Source organism: Hyla sarda, chromosome 5 (assembly GCF_029499605.1).
Source record: "Hyla sarda isolate aHylSar1 chromosome 5, aHylSar1.hap1, whole genome shotgun sequence".
NCBI classification, from domain to species: Eukaryota; Metazoa; Chordata; class Amphibia; order Anura; family Hylidae; genus Hyla; species Hyla sarda.
The window spans coordinates 314,739,808-314,757,931 of NC_079193.1; the positions used below are offsets into that span (position 1 = coordinate 314,739,808).

Sequence of the window (18,124 nt, forward strand, 5' to 3'; positions counted from 1 at the left end):
CCTCCAGCTCTTGCAAAACTACAGACAAAGGATGTGTGGGCATGTCGGGAGTTGTAGTTTTTCAACAGCTAAAGGAAACACTGCTCTAACACAGTGCTTTATAAACACTGCAGCTCCAGCTATTGCAAAACTTCAACTCCCAGCATGTTTGAACAGCCAAAGCTTTCTATGACTCCTAACTGATAAAGAAGCTGATCAGACATTTATGTGAAAAATGAATGACACACATAGTGACAGCTATGTTGATTAGCATCCAGCTTTACTAGGAACAGATAGAAAATGTATGCTTAAAAACTACTGTGCAGAGATTTGCAGACTGCCAGGCTTCTCCCAGACTCAGAGCAGATAAGTCATCACAGTGAGGGAGAGAGATGGACACGACCCCTCCACAATGCAAGAACACAAAGCAAGTGAGCAAGATGTAAATACTATTTGTTAGGGATGTATAGGTCCCAGACACATAAAAATATGTACATGATCAGGATTAGGTACTGAGTAACATATCACTTTTTTTTTGCCACTATGACAGGTACGCTTTAAGGACAAAGAGCGTACATGTACGCCCTTGTCCTGTTCCCTTTCTATGATGCGCACTAGGGATCTGAGCACGTTATAGCGGGATGAGACCTGTGCCTAATGACAGACATCTCTGATCGCGGTGATGCCCAACATTAACCCTTTACGCCCCATTGTTAAACTTGATTGTGGTGTCTAAAATGTGTTAAAAAAAAAAAAAAAACACAGTTCTTTACAAATGCTGCAGCTCCAGCTGTTATCACACTTAAGATTTATGTATATTTGTTTTTAATTACATTTTTGATATATTGCACTCTTACTACTCGGTTATGCATATTGTATTCACTTTGTGGCTTATGCCACACACCTTTAGGGTGGATCATGAGATGCCTTCCCTTGCACTTTGTATTGTATAAATAGCCCTAACCACCGCTTTTAGTTCTGGTCCACTGGGGACTTCATCATTATTTATCTGTGTTTTTAATCTTGTCTAATTCTTGATGTTTATCTTGTAACAATAAAATATATCTTTTGATCCGTAAAGGTATATGCTCTATTTGTGTATTGAAAGCATTATATAGGGTAAAATCTTTATCCTCCCCATCCACAGGGGGGCGTTCCTGCCTGGTGAGGATATTAACTTATAAAATGCTTAAGTAGTCTCCTGGGTGGGGAGCTCTTCTTACCTAAACCAGTCTTCGGCTGGCAGCACTTCATTGACAGGGCCGCATCATTGCTCTGCTCCGTGTGTTCAGTGAGCAGAGAGATGACTCGGCCCTGTCAATGAAGTGCCGCCAGCCGAAGACTGGTTTAGGTAAGAAGAGCTCCCCGTAGGGGACTACTTAAGAGCGCGGCAGGGAGCATTTTATAAGTTAATATCCTCACTATCCCCGCAGGCAGTAACGTCCCCCTTGGGATGGTGAGGATAAAGATTTTACTCTATATGATGCTTTGCAAAGCATTTTATATAGGGTAAAGTCTCGTTATTGGTTCCCGTTTAACTATCTGGCACCAGTTGATCTAAAAAAAATATTTGTTTTCCACCAGAGTACCTTTAAGGGGTTAAATAGTAACATTTTATTACCATAGCAGCAGTTATGAATATGCCAAATGGTGACATGTTGGGGTTCCTATCAAAGTCTTAAACTTTCCAATTGATTGTTTATTATCTTGAGGAGTTCCCCTTTATTGGGTGAGAATCTTTCTGTGCAAGTTCTGGCGACTGTAGCATATAATATCCATTAGAACTGATGTTGTTGCGGCTAAAGTGCTAAAATCAATATACAAAATAATTGGAGTTGCAACTATAATACAGTAAAGAGATGTATCCTGGCTATAAAATATTTATCATAGGCTGGGAGAAGAGACACCTTTTATATAACTGGGGAAACATTACCGAGAAAATGGAAGTTTCTACATTTAATGGTATATGGCAGTACTTTGTAGAAGTAATATGGGGATTTAAGAACTTCATGTTGCATTGAATCATCAATTTTTTACAATTGCCGGTTGTGCATTTAAGCAAAAGCAGGGCTATAGTTGCCATTTGGAATTCCTATAATACATATTTAGTGATGCTGTATCTAAAAAGTTAATCGTAATGCTGTACTGCACACATACATAGCCGCACTATGAGAAGACCATCCAAAGTTGCATTAGAACATGGTCTTCTCAAAGGAAATGGCCACTATGCATAATGTATGTGAAAAATCAATGAAAAAATTACACAAAATCTGGGCTGGAACAGGGGGTGGTCTTAATGGTCTATTCATACGTACAGATTTGATGCGCAGGATTTTCTGCTGCAGATTTCAATGTAAACCAAATGACTGAACACCGCTTCAAATCCTGTGCATCAAATCTGCGCAGAATACAGTACGTGTGAATAGACCCTAAAGGGGTATTCCAGCTTTATACATATTATCCCCTATCCTTTGATAAGATGTATGATCGCAGGGATCCCGCCACTGGGGCCCCCCGTGATTTTGGTGCAGCCCCCGCATTCTGTGCCGGGTGCTGCCTCAGAGACGGGGATGTGACGACATGGCCACTCCCCCGAATTACGTCGCATCACGCCCTTCTATTCTTGTATACGGGATGGGGTGGGACGGCCATCACGCCCCCCTCCCATAGGCATGAATAGAGGGGCGTAGAATGACCTCACTTGGGGCATGGCCATGTCGTCACGTCCCTGTCTCATAGGCAGTGCTTGGCACAGAATGACGGGGGCTGCACCAAAATCGCGGGGGTCCCCAACCTTTGGATAAGGGATAATTTATCAAAACCTGTGCAGAGGAAGAGTGGTGTAGTTGCCCATAGCAACCAATCAGATTGCTTCTTTCATTTTCCACAGGCCTCTATAGAGGCCTGTGGAAAATGAAAGAAGCAATCTGATATTGTTGCTATGGGCAACTGCACCACTCTTCCTCTGCACAGGTTTTGATAAATCTCCCCCAATATGTATAAAGCCGGACTACCCCTTTAAAACAGTTATACCGCAAACATGCATTATGCCTCTGTACCACATAAACATAGAACTTCTATACCACTTTCATACAGTATTTGGTGCGGCTTTACCACATACATACATTTTTCTGCTAATCTGCACACGTACATAAAGTAGCACACATACAGCATCTAATACTGCTATACAGCATGCACCTACATTATACTGCTATACGACACCCACATACATAGACGTTACACCCAAATACACAATGCACAAACATACCAACACTTTAAACCCACATTACACACACATTTACTTACATGCGTTACTCTTTTACTTACTTCTAAATAAAAGCTATCACATCCCAGCATTGAAGAGGAACCAATATGAGCAGAGTCTGCTTCCTACTTAGAGGGGTACTCCGCTGCTAGACATCTTATGCCCTATCCAAAGGATAGGGGATGTCTGATCGTGATGTCACACCACGCCCCTCCATTCATGTCTACGCCCCCTCCCATAGATATGAATGGAGGGGGGGGGGCGTAAGCGTGACATCACGAGCGAGTGTGGCCGAGTCGTCTCTATCACAAAATGTTCAGAACGCTGGAGTACTGGAGTACCCCTTTAAGCTGCTCTCTACATTCCCCCTCCCTCTCCTGGATGTCCTGACAGAGCTGCTGCATCGATCAAGTTACAACAGCCGGCAAAAAAGCCCCCGTTGCTTGAAAGAAAATGGAGGGAGGAAGCCAATGTCTTATGCGCCTTTCCACACATAGTACTGTACTTTTTCCTAGCTATCTCCCTGTCCGCTACAAATGTGCTCCCAGTGACTTCTGTTTGGGCTGTAGATAAAAGTTTATGATTCCATATGTGAAGCCCAGAAGACACTGTTGATTACACTGCCGACTACACTGCCGACTACACTGCCGACTACACTGCCGACTACACTGCCGACTACACTGCCGACTACACTGCCGACTACACTGCCGACTACACTGCCGACTACACTGCCGACTACACTGCCGACTACACTGCCGACTACACTGCCGACTACACTGCCGACTACACTGCCGACTACACTGCCGACTACACTGCCGATTAACCTACCAATTTACACTACTGATTTGCTGCCATTCTATTGTCTCCTCTTTATGTTTTATTTTTTTGTGTTCTTTAGGTATACCATCAGGAAAACCAGCAGGAAGCGCTGCAGTATCAGGGAGCCGTCTTCAGACACTTTCTCCAGCCCATAAAAATTCAGCCATATCAAGTCCGCAGACTGGGTAGGTGCTTTACATAAAACATGAGGACTGCGTAAATGGAATAAGTCGGTGTTTCCCAACCAGTGCGCCTCCAGCTGTTGCAAAACTACAGCTCCAAAGCAATACTACAACATTGGAAAAAATAAGTTTTGTATTTATGATTTGTATGCTATAGAGGTTATTAAGATGGAATAATTATTTATTATGAACCCCAAAATTTTATTTAAAAAGAAACAATCCAGCGAGGCTGAATTTTTATCATCATGGAACAGAAGCAGTTTCTGGCCTCCTGTGTATTATTAGTTCTGTACAGTCAAATGTCTTTTTCAGCATGGATCATGACACGTCTGACAAGTGTGATCCTGGCATTAAAGGGGTATTCCGGACATATACATCTTATCCCCTATCCAAAGGATAGGTGATAAGATGTCTGATCATGGGGGGCCCACCGCTGATCTCCGTGCAGCACCCAGAATTCTGTGCCGGGCTGCTGCTCTGATCTCGGAAACCTTTGAGTTTCCATGATTGGAGACATGATGTCACACCCCGCCTCCTCGTGACGTCACGCCCACTCAATTCATGTCAATGGGAGAGGGCGTCACGCCCCTCCCATAGACATGAATTGAGGGGGGCGTGGCGCGACGTCACAGGCACAGAATGGTGCTAGACGAAGATCGTGGGGGATCCCCAGCGGCGGGCCCCCCACAATCAGAGATCTCTGCCGCTATCCTTTGGATAGGGGATAAGATGTCTATGGCCGGAGTACCCCTTTAAGCTAAGCTAGAGTAAAGCAGCGGCTCAGGCTGTCCACAGTTATGTAAGGAAAACAGAAAAAGAAAATCTGAAATAGAAAATAAAACCAGTTAGAAACAAAAGTATATACTTCAGTAGGTGATTTAATATATAGAGGGGATAAATTCCTGTAAGTGAATAGTAAAGCTCAGTGTTATGTCCATTTATTGTTTCCTGTAAGCAGCAGGGTGGGGACAAGCTGACTGTAGTTTTCTTTTATGGGATTATTGATCGTCCTTAGAAACAACTACTTTTATCTCACATCTACAGTTCTTGAAAGCCTCGGAAGCATTTACATATAGTACATATATAGGATTTAATGTATAAATGTAGCTCTTTAAATTATTGACTTGTATTCATATATATATATATATATTTATATATATATATATATATATATATATATATATATATATATATATATATTTTTTTTTTTAATCAGATCGTATTTATTGAGTTTTGCACAGTTTTACACAAGAAATAAACACACAAATGTATATGGGACTTGTATTCATATTTATTAATCCATTAACAGAAACGTTTAACACTATCCCCCTCAATCTTATATTGACCTCAGAGAGGACATGATGTCAGAGCTGATATTCTGTATAGTTACCATTTAGACTGGTTTTTCCTGTCTAAATTTGATGCACAGAAAGTCGCAGTCTAAGGGCACGTTCCCACCTGGCGTATTTTGCTGCTTATTTGCTGCTGCGCATTTTCGAACCCATTGACTTCAATGGGAAATAAAATACGCATCAGCAAATGCGCAGCAAATACGCCAGTTGGGAATGCACCCTAAATATGTGCGACTTTTCTGTGACTTTTGCTTTAGAGGATTTTTAGAACATGATGCATTCTAGTCTATTTTAGACACAAAAATGCATTGGTGCTGAATTTACCAATAGCGACTTTTCAGCGACAAGCCGCATCGCCTGAAAGTACGCTGAAATGTCAGACAATACTGGAGCAGGTTTAAATACAGTCTAAAGCATAGATCCCGAAGTCTGTGTGCAGAATTTATAAGAGCCGTGCGACTTTTGATAAATTAGGCGCATAATAGACCGGCCTAACACTCTGTAGTTTGATCTATATTGATGCGGGACACAGACAGCTTTGATAAATCTCCCCCAATGTAATGGATTTGTCCTCCTGTTTTGTGGTGACTTAAGATTGTTGAGGTCGATCACATACAGCCTTTTAAGGGTACACTGCATGCCGCCAAGAGAACCTTCTCCAGGCAAGCAATTTTCCGCAGACAGACACAATGCAAAAGGGTCTAAAGGATAGTAAACATGCTGGACGACATTTATCATTGTCTTTAGACTGTTGTTTTTTTTTATTTTTATTTTTTTTTTCTACAAAAGGCACAAAAAAGGCTCAAGCAGGGTTTATTTGCACCTTTTTTTGTCCCTTTTTGTTAACACATTTCTGCTGATTTTGAGTTGCAATCCACTGATTTTGGCAATGCACATGATATGGAAGGGTTTAATGAACTGCGCCTTTTTGTGAAATGGCGCAAAGCCACTGAAAAGTCTCTAAAACTACACCAGCCCACTTAGCTTAGCTTTTTGGTGTATGTGAAGAGAGAAATTTCAGAAAATGTGACCTGCACAAAATGTATCAAATACTCTGTGACCATTAAATAAATTTGGCGCTCCTACACATTACCAGCACACAAAAAAAAGGTGTAAAATAATGCTTCACTTACACCTACAATGATAAATGCCGGCCGCTATCTGTAGAGATGAGCGATGTTACAGTGATTCGATTAGTCACAAACTTCTCGGCTCGGCAGTTGCTGACTTTAGCCTGCATAAATTAGTTCAGCTTTCAGTTTCTCCGGTGGCTGGAGACTCTCTCCTAGGACTGTATCCACCTTTTCCAGCCCACCGGAGCACCTGAAAGCTGAACTAATTTATGCAGGATAAGTCAGCAACGCAGCCACTGCCGAGCCGAGAAGTTCGTGACTAATCGAATCACTGTAACATCGCTCATCTCTAGCTATCTGCATCAGAATTCTGGTGCATTTAAAAAAGCGAATCTGGGCAATAGACTCCAGGAATCTTCTCTATGTTCAGGAGTATAGGGGTGCGTTCACACTGAGGAATAGGAGAGAAATCCTCGCATAAAACTTCCGCTGCAAAATGTAAGTTTTTTTATTTATTTATTTTTTAAATGCAAAATTTGCACACAAATTGCGCGGAATTCATGCGGAATATAGGAGGAAACTTTTTTTTTTTTTTGTGTGGAATTTCCACGGGAACTCCGTGCGGAAACTATTTCAAGCGGAATTTTTTTTATCGTTGACTTCAATGGACTTCTGCTCACGTATTCCGCAAGAATAATGAACATGTTCTTTCTTCTAGTGGAACAGAATCCCGCAGCGGATTTCCGCGAGCGTAATTTATGCAGTGTGAACAGTGCAGAGTAAAATACATTAAAGTCAATGGCAAAGCAGATGTTAATTATTTCTAAGCGTAGAATAAAAGAGGAATTACTCGAGTAAATTCCTCTTGAATTACTCGGTGTGAACGCACCCTAGTACTGACTACAGAAATTTCCATATAATGCTTGTCAAACTGGTCATAAACCTATCTGTGTGAGGACAAAAAACTGTCTGATCTTCCGAGCTCTGATAAAATGTAAGCTGAGCTGTGATTGGCTGCTGTGGTCAAATTACTCCCATTTTGGTCTCTGCAAGTAGATTGGATAACCCAGATGGTCCTTCAAGTAGATAGATTCCTGTGATGGCGCCGGAGGAGAATAGAAATGACCGACAAGTGGATTTATGATATAAATATACAAAAATATTATTTGTAAGGTGTATAGACAACCCGATTCATAAGGATTCCCTTTGCTTTGGAGACCTGATGAAGGAGGGAATCCTCACGAAACGCGTTGTCCCAGGAAAGCAGGTAATCAAAGCGGACACATGGGGTATTATATCTCCTATACAGGACATTTTCAAAAATGTTTGTACATTAGAAATATATTTCATTTCACATAATGCATCAACTTAAACCTATTTATTTTCGTGAGACAACCCCTTTAAATGGTTTTCTCTCACCACAATTTCTTCCCCATAGCAGAGATCACAACAGTGCAAATCCGATTGCCGCCCATTTTAGGGCCAAAGGTGATTTAGGGTCATAACTTGTCCAGATGATCCCAAAATAGGTCAATAGGATTGCAGTGTCGACTCTGAGGGGGCCATGTTCTTTGCCACCTGTTATTGTTCTTTGGACTGAACATACTTTTTGCAGGGACAGGATGTATGTTTTGGGTTATTATCTTTCTGTATTGTGAAACAACTAATAAGACAGGGGCAGAAAATGATGCGGCAAAGCAGGATGTTGTGGCAGCACTTGGAGTCCATGTTTTGTTTTAGTAAGTTACCAACCATTCTCCCTCCGAAACAACCGCAGGCCATCATGAAAACTTCTTTTATGCTTGAATGTGGGCTGAAAATTTCTTTCAACCATTTTCCACTGACTAGTTCAGTGTTTCCCAACCAGGGTGCCTGCAGCCAAAGGCTATCCAGGCATGCTGGGAGTTGTAGTCTTACAACAGCTGAAGGTACCCAGGTTGGGAAAAACTGGACTAGTTATTCAGGTCCTCTGCTTTTATAGCCCTCAATAGCTTTTTTTATTTTTTTTATTTAATGGGCCTAAGCAGTATTTTTTAGGCTGCGAACATACCCCTGAATGCGGAGGAATGCTCGGGAATACGCTGTCTCATAGACATGTCTATTATTTATGCCGACAACAGAATTTGAATCTATTAATAAATCTTAATCCTTCCAGTACTTATCAGCTGCTGTATGCTACAGAGGAAGTTCTTTTCTTTTTGAATTTCTCTTCTGTCTGACCACAGTGCTCTCTGCTGACACCTCTGTCCATGTCAGGAACTGTCGAGTCGAAACAAATCCCCATAGCAAACCTCTCCTGCTCTGGACAGTTCCTGAAACAAACAGAGGTGTCAGCAGAGAGCACTGTGGTCAGACAGAAAATAAATTCAAAAAGAAAAGAACGTCCTGTGGAGCATACAGCAGCTGATAAGTACTGGACGGATTAAGATTTTTAAATAGAAGTCATTAACAAATTTGTTTAACTTTCTGGCACCATTTGATTAAAAAAAAAAATTATAATTTCCACCGGAGTACCCCTTTAATGCTATACACAGCATGTCACAAAGAGAAACCTTCTACGGACAGCAGTATCACGGCAATTCTCAAAGCGATTGTGCAGATTGCGTCCCAATTGATAACTCCATCCTGGGAATCATTTATCAGTCCATCTACTTTATATGTTTTTACAAGTTTAGACAGTTTCACAATTCAAGGCGAACACTGGAGCTCTTTCACTGTAAAAACCGGTGTTGGGATTAGGGATCGACCGATTATCGGTATGGCCGATATTATCGTCCGATAATCACGATTTTGGGCATTATCGGTATCGGCAATTACCTTGCCGATAAACCAATAATGCACCGCGACCGCCCACCGCACCGCGAACGCCCCCCCCCCCCCCCCCCGACCCACCGCACCGCGTCGCACCCCCCACCGTAGTGCTGGGCGGTATACCAGTACGGATTTTTGGCCTATGGCACCGCAAAAGCCACTGCAGTGCATTGATTTAAAGCGCCCGCTTTAAATCAATAATCTGCAGCGGTGTCGGGGGGGGATAAATAGCCGATAACTTATACCGAAATATCGGTATAAGTTATCGGCTATCGGCCCTAACCTCCACCGATTATCGGTATCGGCCCTAAAAAAACGATATCGGTCGATCCCTAGTTGGGATACGTTCACACGATCATTTGCAAAGGCAGAGGTAAAAAAACGAACGGGCGCTCTCTGGGAAGATAGTAGGAGGAACGAAGGGGCCCAACTCACCACCCCGTCTTGGGTTTCGTCGTGAGCGCCTTCCTCAGGTCCACAGAGATCAAATGAGTGCGTCCTGTAGGTGTTTTCTGTGCAGTGGCGGTGTAGTGTTACCCACTGCATGTTATGGTTGTGTGAACGTACCCTAAAAGATTTGCTGCAGAACCATTGAAGTCAATGTGAAGCAACAAAACCTGCTGCGGATTATGTATGTGTGAACGTACCCTTGCACAAGTTTTACAGGTAGTTTACAATTTATTATTTATGTAGCACCATCAGCTTCCATAGCACAAAGCTCAATATTATGATTAGCCCTGCCCATATATATTGATCTAGAACAGGGGTCCTCAAACTTTTTAACCGGGGGGCCAGTTCATGGTCCCTCAGACCTTTGAAGGGCCGGACTATAGATAACAAAACATGAACAAATTCCTATGCACACTTATATATCTTATTAGTGGACTACCACTTTAAGTATGCAGCACAGATCCCCCCACATTAGGTTGGCAGTATAGATCCCCCACATTAGGTTGTAGGTCCCACACATTAGGGTTGGCAGTACAGTTCCCCCACATTAGGGTTGGCAGTAAAGTTCCCCCACATTAGGTGCAGTACAATTCCCCCACATTAGGTTGGCAGTATAGATCCCCCACATTAGGTTGTAGTTCCCACACATTAGGGTTGGCAGTACAGTTCCCCCACATTAGGGTTGGCAGTACAGTTCCCCCACATTAGGGTTGGCAGTACAGTTCCCCCACATTAGGGTTGGCAGTACAGTTCCCCCACATTAGGGTTGGCAGAACAGTTCCCCCACATTAGGGTTGGCAGAACAGTTCCCCCACATTAGGGTTGGCAGTACAGTTCCCCCACATTAGGGTTGGCAGTACAGTTCCCCCACATTAGGGTTGGCAGTACAGTTCCCCCACATTAGGGTTGGCAGTACAGTTCCCCCACATTAGGGTTGGCAGTACAGTTCCCCCACATTAGGGTTGGCAGTACAGTTCCCCCACATTAGGGTTGGCAGTACAGTTCCCCCACATTAGGTGCAGTATAGCTCTCCACATTAGGTGCAGTACAGTTCCCCCACATTAGGTGCAGTACAGTTCCCCCACATTAGGTGCAGTATAGCTCTCCACATTAGGTGCAGTACAATTCCCCCCACATTAGGTGCAGTACAATTCCCCCCACATTAGGTGCAGTACAATTCCCCCACATTAGGTGCAGTACAATTCCCCCACATTAGGTGCAGTACAATTCCCCCACATTAGGTGCAGTACAATTCCCCCACATTAGGTGCAGTACAATTCCCCCACATTAGGTGCAGTACAATTCCCCCACATTAGGTGCAGTACAATTCCCCCACATTAGGTGCAGTACAATTCCCCCACATTAGGTGCAGTACAATTCCCCCACATTAGGTGCAGTACAATTCCCCCACATTAGGTGCAGTACAATTCCCCCACATTAGGTGCAGTACAATTCCCCCACATTAGGTGCAGTACAGTTCCCCCACATTAGGGGCAGTACAGTTCCCCCAAATTAGGGGCAGTACAATATCCCCACATTAGGTGCAGTACAATATCCCCACATTAGGTGCAGTACAGTCCCCCCACACTAGGTGCAGTACAGTCCCCCCACACTAGGTGCAGTACAGTCCCCCCACACTAGGTGCAGTACAGTCCCCCACACTAGGTGCAGTGTAATGTTCCCCCACACTAGGTGCAGTGTAATGTCCCCCCACACTAGGTGCAGTGTAATGTTCCCCCACACTAGGTGCAGTGTAATGCTCCCCCACAGACATACAGCCTCCAGCCAGTGTATGGCTGGAGGCTGTATGCCTGTGTTCTGCCCCACTTCAGTGCTCCGACTTCCGGTCCGGACATAGCAGTAAGGTCCCGGTCAGAGCACCGAAGCTGACGTGCCGCTGGTAACACTTGCTTAGCTGGCCAGCGCACGTCCTCATCGCTGCCCCGCTCCTCCGCGCTCCGTTGCTATGGGCGCATGCACGGCGTCAGTGATGTCCCTGTGTGCGCCACCTTCCCGGCGGCCCCTGCGGTTTTAAAGTAAATGCGGGGTCTCCGAGAGCGCATCCCTGTGTCCCGAAAACATCTTTCGGGACACAGGGATGTCCCAGGCAGCGGCGGGCTGGATAAATGTCCTCGGCGGGCCGCATGTGGCCCGCGGGCCGTAGTTTGAGGACCCCTGATCTAGAAGAACCTTTTAATGGTTTAAATCTATGTAAGAAATGGTCAAAGCAAAGAAACCCAGAAAGAAAGAATGCTAGTTCTATTGGCAGGGCGAGTAGGCACTAGTATGGATTGTCCTCAGTATTTTAATAGGAGTAGTAGTAGATCAGCTCACCGAATCTTCATGTACCACAGGCACCAGTAGTAAGGTCCAGAGGCACGGATTCAGGGAACCGCTCTCCCCTGATAAATGCAGAGTGAAAAAATATAGATCCAGCTCCCGGGAAGTCAAAATCCAGTAAAACTTAACATTTAAAGGGGTATTCCGGGCAAAAACATTTTATCCCCTATCCAAAGGATAGGGGAGAATATGTCTGATCGTGGGACCCCCCCGCGATCTCCCTGCAGCACCCGCATTCAATGCGGGTGCTGAATCTCCAGTTTCGGAAATCTCCGGGACTGGGGACGTGACGTCACGCCACGCCCCCTCCATTCATGTCTATACTTCATAATCAAAATATATTAGAAATATATTTTATTTTCCATAAGGAGTGCAATAGCAAATATTAGTTTTAATCACAGTGCCCATTTAAGGCTTCAGAAGTGATTTCTGATGCTTGACATCTGAGATCAATGAAGCCGCCCCAAAAATAATGCCATGAAGCAACAGCTGTCTAATACTTATTGGTTCTCCCCCTTCTAGCCAACGGCTGTCCGGGCATGCTGGGAGTTGTAGTTTTGCAACAGCTGGAGGCACCCTGGTTGGGAAACAATGGACTAGACTGACATCACAGCACAATATCTGTCTTCACATACAGTAGCAAAACAATGTCTGGCAACTTGTAATCTGAAACTGATCATGTTCTGTGAGATTCATTTATAAAGTATGATGAATTAAAAATAGAAACGATAGTGCAGGTTATAAATATCAGGAGAGTTCCTTCCATCTGAATTCCATTGTACTTAAATGCAGTATATGGACTGTCCACTGGGTGTCACTCTTAACATTTTAAAAGGGCAGATTTGGGCTTTTCGTTGGCTAACGTTTATGCGGAGTAGAAGATCATTGTTACAATAAGAATCATAAACCATGTCCACGTGTGGCTCTGGCTGTCCAGTAGATTATTATCAGACACCCAATTTTGCTGGTAAAGTGATTAACACTGTTTCATTTTTTTTTGTCTTTTTTTTTTTTTTGTCCAGCATGTTTTTTTTTACAGTAGAAATGTTAAAAAAATAAACAAATAAATAAATTTACACCTATAAAATAGCAATTTAGTAAAAATGTATGATTTTTTTTTTCTTCTTTTTTTATTTTTTATACATTTCGCCCTGCATCTTCAAATGCAGCACTGAAACGTCACCGTGTGATCCCAATCATATCCATAAAGCCATGCAGACATTGACACTCATTGTTAGTGGCCACACGGTTTGTGGATAAAACTGTTGTTTACCTGCAAACTTGTGCGGCCATCAACAATCTACATGAAGACTAGGCCCCTCGTATCTTGGTGGTCTTGGCCAGATGCTGGCTGCTCCCTGTGTCCAAACCCTAAAGCAGTGCCTCCTGCTGGTGCAAAAATACAACTCACTAGCATGCCCAGACAGCCAATGGCTTTCCCCACTCTCATGGGTTAAGGTTCTGATAGAAATATCTACCAGTTTTGGAATGCTTAAAGGGGTACTCCACCCCTTATCCCCTATCCAAAGGATCCATCTAATCGCGGGGTCCCGCTGCTGAGAACACCCACGATCTCCCTGCTGCATCCAGCGTTCGTTTAGAGTGTTGGGTGGAGCGCCAGAGGCTTGTGACGTCAAGGCCACGCCCCATCAATGCAAGTCTATGGGAGGGGGTGTGACGGCGGTCACGCCCATAGACTTGCATTAAGGGGGCATGGCCGTGATGTCACGAGCGGGCGTGACAGTGATCAGAAGTGAGACCCGACCCGGTGCGATCAATCCCTCAGCCCCTGTACTACAACCCTCATCATGGAACAGAGTCTGTTCCATGATGGGGGTAGTAGTACAAACACAATGTAGCCACCCCAGCCACCGGCAGAATCCAGCAGCCATGGAACTACTACTCCCATCATGGAAACAAGTATTTTCCATGATGGGAGTAGTAGTAGTCCCTGCTGTGTCATACTGTAGGCAGAGGTGTTAAAACGGCTGTAAATGACTAATGTTATAACGGGTCTTAATAGATGAATATGCCTGTTATTTTGACAGACGTTATTCAGCCGTCAGCATCCGTTAATTCACTTGTTATTATACAGCCGTTTTTTACACAGAAAACGTATGTTTAATAACGGATGAATACTCAGTGTGTAAGGAGCCTTAGTTTTAGTCCTAGTGGCCAGAAAGGAAATTGCAAGATTTAATGATGATATAAAATATAGATGGTAAAATGCAAATAAGTATTTAAAAGTATGGTTAACATAGAATCTTGATTTAAACTTTGGTTTATATTTTTATGACACAATTCCTTTAACTAGCACTAATCTGAGTGTCAAAATAAGGTATACACCAGGGTCTCCCAACCAGTGTGCCCCCAGCTGTTGCAAAACTACAACTCCCAGCATGCTGGGAGTTGTAGTTTTGCAACAGCTGGAGGCACACTGGTTGAAAAACACCTAGACACACATAGAAAGAATTTGTCAATGCAGTACAACTTTTATCTGAATTAGAACTGCAGGAAAACATTGGAGAGGAACAAATACAGGCATAAATATATATTGGCCAGTTTTTAGGCTGTGTCCTTACAAGCTGGCAAACATTTGCATCCAAAACCACATCCACATGATAATCGCCCAATGGTAAAGCGTTCAGGCTTGGTTGCGTTCATGAGTTTGCCAGCTTCTGTGGACACAGCCTAGACAACCACATTCTTTCCTATTGCATAGCATTAGAAATAGGGATAATAAATAATCAGATTTAAGTTGTCGCTATATAATACCATTGTATGTAAACATACAAAAAATTTAACTAAAAGTCTGCCTTTTCTCTTTGTTAGTAAAATGGGTACAGTAGGCCCCTATCATAGTACCATTACACACACAGGCAGTGCATTGTAAGGCTTCTTTCACACTACCGTCATATTCCTGCATTTTGACAGCCGTTTTTCTGCTGAAAGAGGTCATGAAAAAATAGACAAATTAACTGAACATAACGGGTGACCAACATCCGTTATTTTAACGGGAATCCTGACGAAATAATGTACATGTTCCATCCGTTACCACCCGTTATTTCATCCGTCATGCACAGTTATAGTCCGTTATTTTATGTCCTTTTAAGCCATAACAGAAGGTGAAAATAACAGGCGCCAATGGATGTTCTTTGTAAACATCCGTCAGCCATAGACTTTGATGTTAAAATTTTAACGTTCGTTATTCCACCGTTATTTTTGACGGGACAAAAATTAGTGCATGCACCGTTATTTGCACTGGTCAAAAGTTTGGGACGTTAGTCATACCGGGACATAACTGATGCCAAAGGAAGGTCAAACAATCCCATTGACGTGAATGGGATTTTTTGACGGGCGTTTTCTGGACTTTTTGATGGGAGTTTGTCAAGGGAGTTTTAACAGGAGCATAACGGTAGTGTGAAGGGGGCCTTACAGTTACATAGACAGTGTGGTACAGACAGATAAAAAGCTACATTACAGGAGGTTTGCGCTTATTATAAGGCTGCGTTCACACTGAGTAATTCAAGAGGTATTTATTCGATTTAATTCCTCTTGAATTCTCCGCTTAGAAATAATGAACATCTGCTTTGCCATTGTCTTCAATGTATTTTAAGCTACACTGTTTACACTGCGTAAATTCCGCAGCGGAATTTCGTTCCGCTAGAAGAAAGAACATGTTCATTCTTCTTGGGGAATACGTGAGCAGAAGTCCATTGAAGTTAATGGTAAAAAAAATTCCGCATGAAATCGTTTCCACACAGAATTTGCACAGAATTTGCGCGAAATTCTGCACGAAAAAAGAAATAAAAAGAAATTGGTGGTTGTAGTCCAGCAAAAAAAAGTTTCCTCCTATTTTCCATGCGGAATTCCGTGTTACTTTTGCACAAGTATTTCTCTCCTATTCCTCCGTGTGAACGCACCCTTAAAGGGGTACTCCGCTGCTCGGCGTTTGGACGCTGTACCGGCACAGAGAGCTTGTGACGTCATAGCCCCGCCCCCTCAATGCAACTCTATGGGAGGGGGCGTGATGACTGTCACACCCCCTCCCATAGATTTGCATTGAGGGGTGTGTCGTGATGGCATGAGGGGGCGGGGCTATGACTTCACTACCTCCCGGCTCCAGCATTCGGAACAGTTTGTTCCGAGCGCTTAGCAGTGGAGTACCCCTTTTAAGCTTCCGTGGAAATGAGGAGAGGATGCACTACTGCTGGCACCAACAGTGATCAGCTGCTGTCTGCTACAAGTGTTCATTTCTCCTGCAGCGCCACTGCAGGAGAAATGAAGTGTTACAATGTGGCTATTGATATCAGTGGCCTGTGCACCTAATGCATAGACATGCTGAGTCCTCCAGAGCGAGAGATGCTCACTGTCTTCTCAAGCTTATAGATGAGGGTTTTGAACAGGTACCTTCTAAATTCTGAACATCCTCATAGAATCTAAAAATAAATCGGTCAGAGCTTTGTCTTCATGAGTTACAGCTATGCAGGACGTAGAAATAAGTCAGCATGCACTGGTGATATGACCGCTACAGGGACGAGATCAGGTTGCAAAACCTTATTTCCAGCGTGTAAAATCATAGCAGTGGCTGCATTCGCTTTCATTGACAGCTTGGCTTCTACCAAAGGCTTTAGATGCCGTGTGATCATGTGATTTCACAGCGTTGTAAATTTAGAACACAGGTTCACCTACAGCTTAAAAATATCTTCGAAAATTCCATCACGTATGCATAGCTTGATGCATCAGTAGGGTTGGCAGTGAAATAGCGGGACATTTATCATTATATATACACCATGTTCACTGTCAATATTGCGTAATTTTTTTTTGTGTTTTTTTTGTATACTTTTTGAAAGGTTTACTGTGGAATTCTATGTGACTGTATACGTAGAGCTTATTATACAGTGTACATCGATTTATCAATTGCGTCTTTACTGTTTACACGCACAAACTTTGCGCAAGTCCCGATTAAATTGCGCAAATAAACACCACCTAGGAGGACACATAAAAGGCTGTCAGAATCTGTCCAGCAATATATAATACAGATTTAGAACCGCCTCCAATTATTTAATCTTTTTGCCATAGACGGACTATTATACTACACTATGTGACAAATATTAATTAAACTTGATCATTTTTAATTCTTTCATATGCTTTTTCCTATTTATTTATTTATCTTTTCTTTTGGGAAATATACAATTATAGTTTAAGATTTTCAAAGCATTTCTTCTTCACAAAACCAACTCGTTTCTTTCTTGTAAAGGATGAAGCCTGTGAGGGTCCAGGGAGATCCGAGGAAACAACCTCTGAAGGGAATTCACAAGCATTAGGGTCTATTCACACGGGCGGAATTCCACTTGTGGAATTCTGCCTCAAATGGAAGCCCAATAGACTTCTATGGGGTTCCACGCTTCTGAATTTCCGCATGAATTCCGCACAAGCCAGAAACCACCCACAGAAGCGGAATTGGTGCGGAAATTCCGCCCGTGTGAATAGACCCTTAGGGTCAGCCATAACACATTATTAACCTTGGTAGGAAAGTAATATGAAAAAAGAAAATTAGCCTAGAAACATGTTAAAAAATTTTTAGCATAAGGAAATATAAGAAGGCACTAACCTGGGAGGATAGGATGGAAGTCAGAATTCTGTGGGCCCACCGCAGAAAAACATCACAGGTCTGAAGTGTGAGGTAGAGAAGGAGTGCACGGTAGAGCGAGGGGGGGTTCTATATTTGTGCAAAATTTATCAAAGGATGTGCGCATTTTTTGTAAAACTTGCGCAAAAGTGTAAATTACCGTAGACAGGCAGTGTAAAGGGGTAGATCTGTGTCTACAATAGACACCTAATGATAAATGT

General features: G+C 43.1%; 1 protein-coding gene across 1 annotated transcript in view; it reads left to right on the forward strand.

Annotated features, from left to right (window-relative positions):
- Positions 1-18,124, forward strand: part of ZC2HC1A (zinc finger C2HC-type containing 1A) — a 70,557-nt gene that overhangs the window by 31,635 nt on the left and 20,798 nt on the right. The window contains exon 7 of the mRNA XM_056522202.1: positions 4,143-4,248. Coding sequence (XP_056378177.1) covers positions 4,143-4,248 — 106 coding nt within the window. The remainder of the gene's footprint in view (positions 1-4,142; positions 4,249-18,124) is intronic.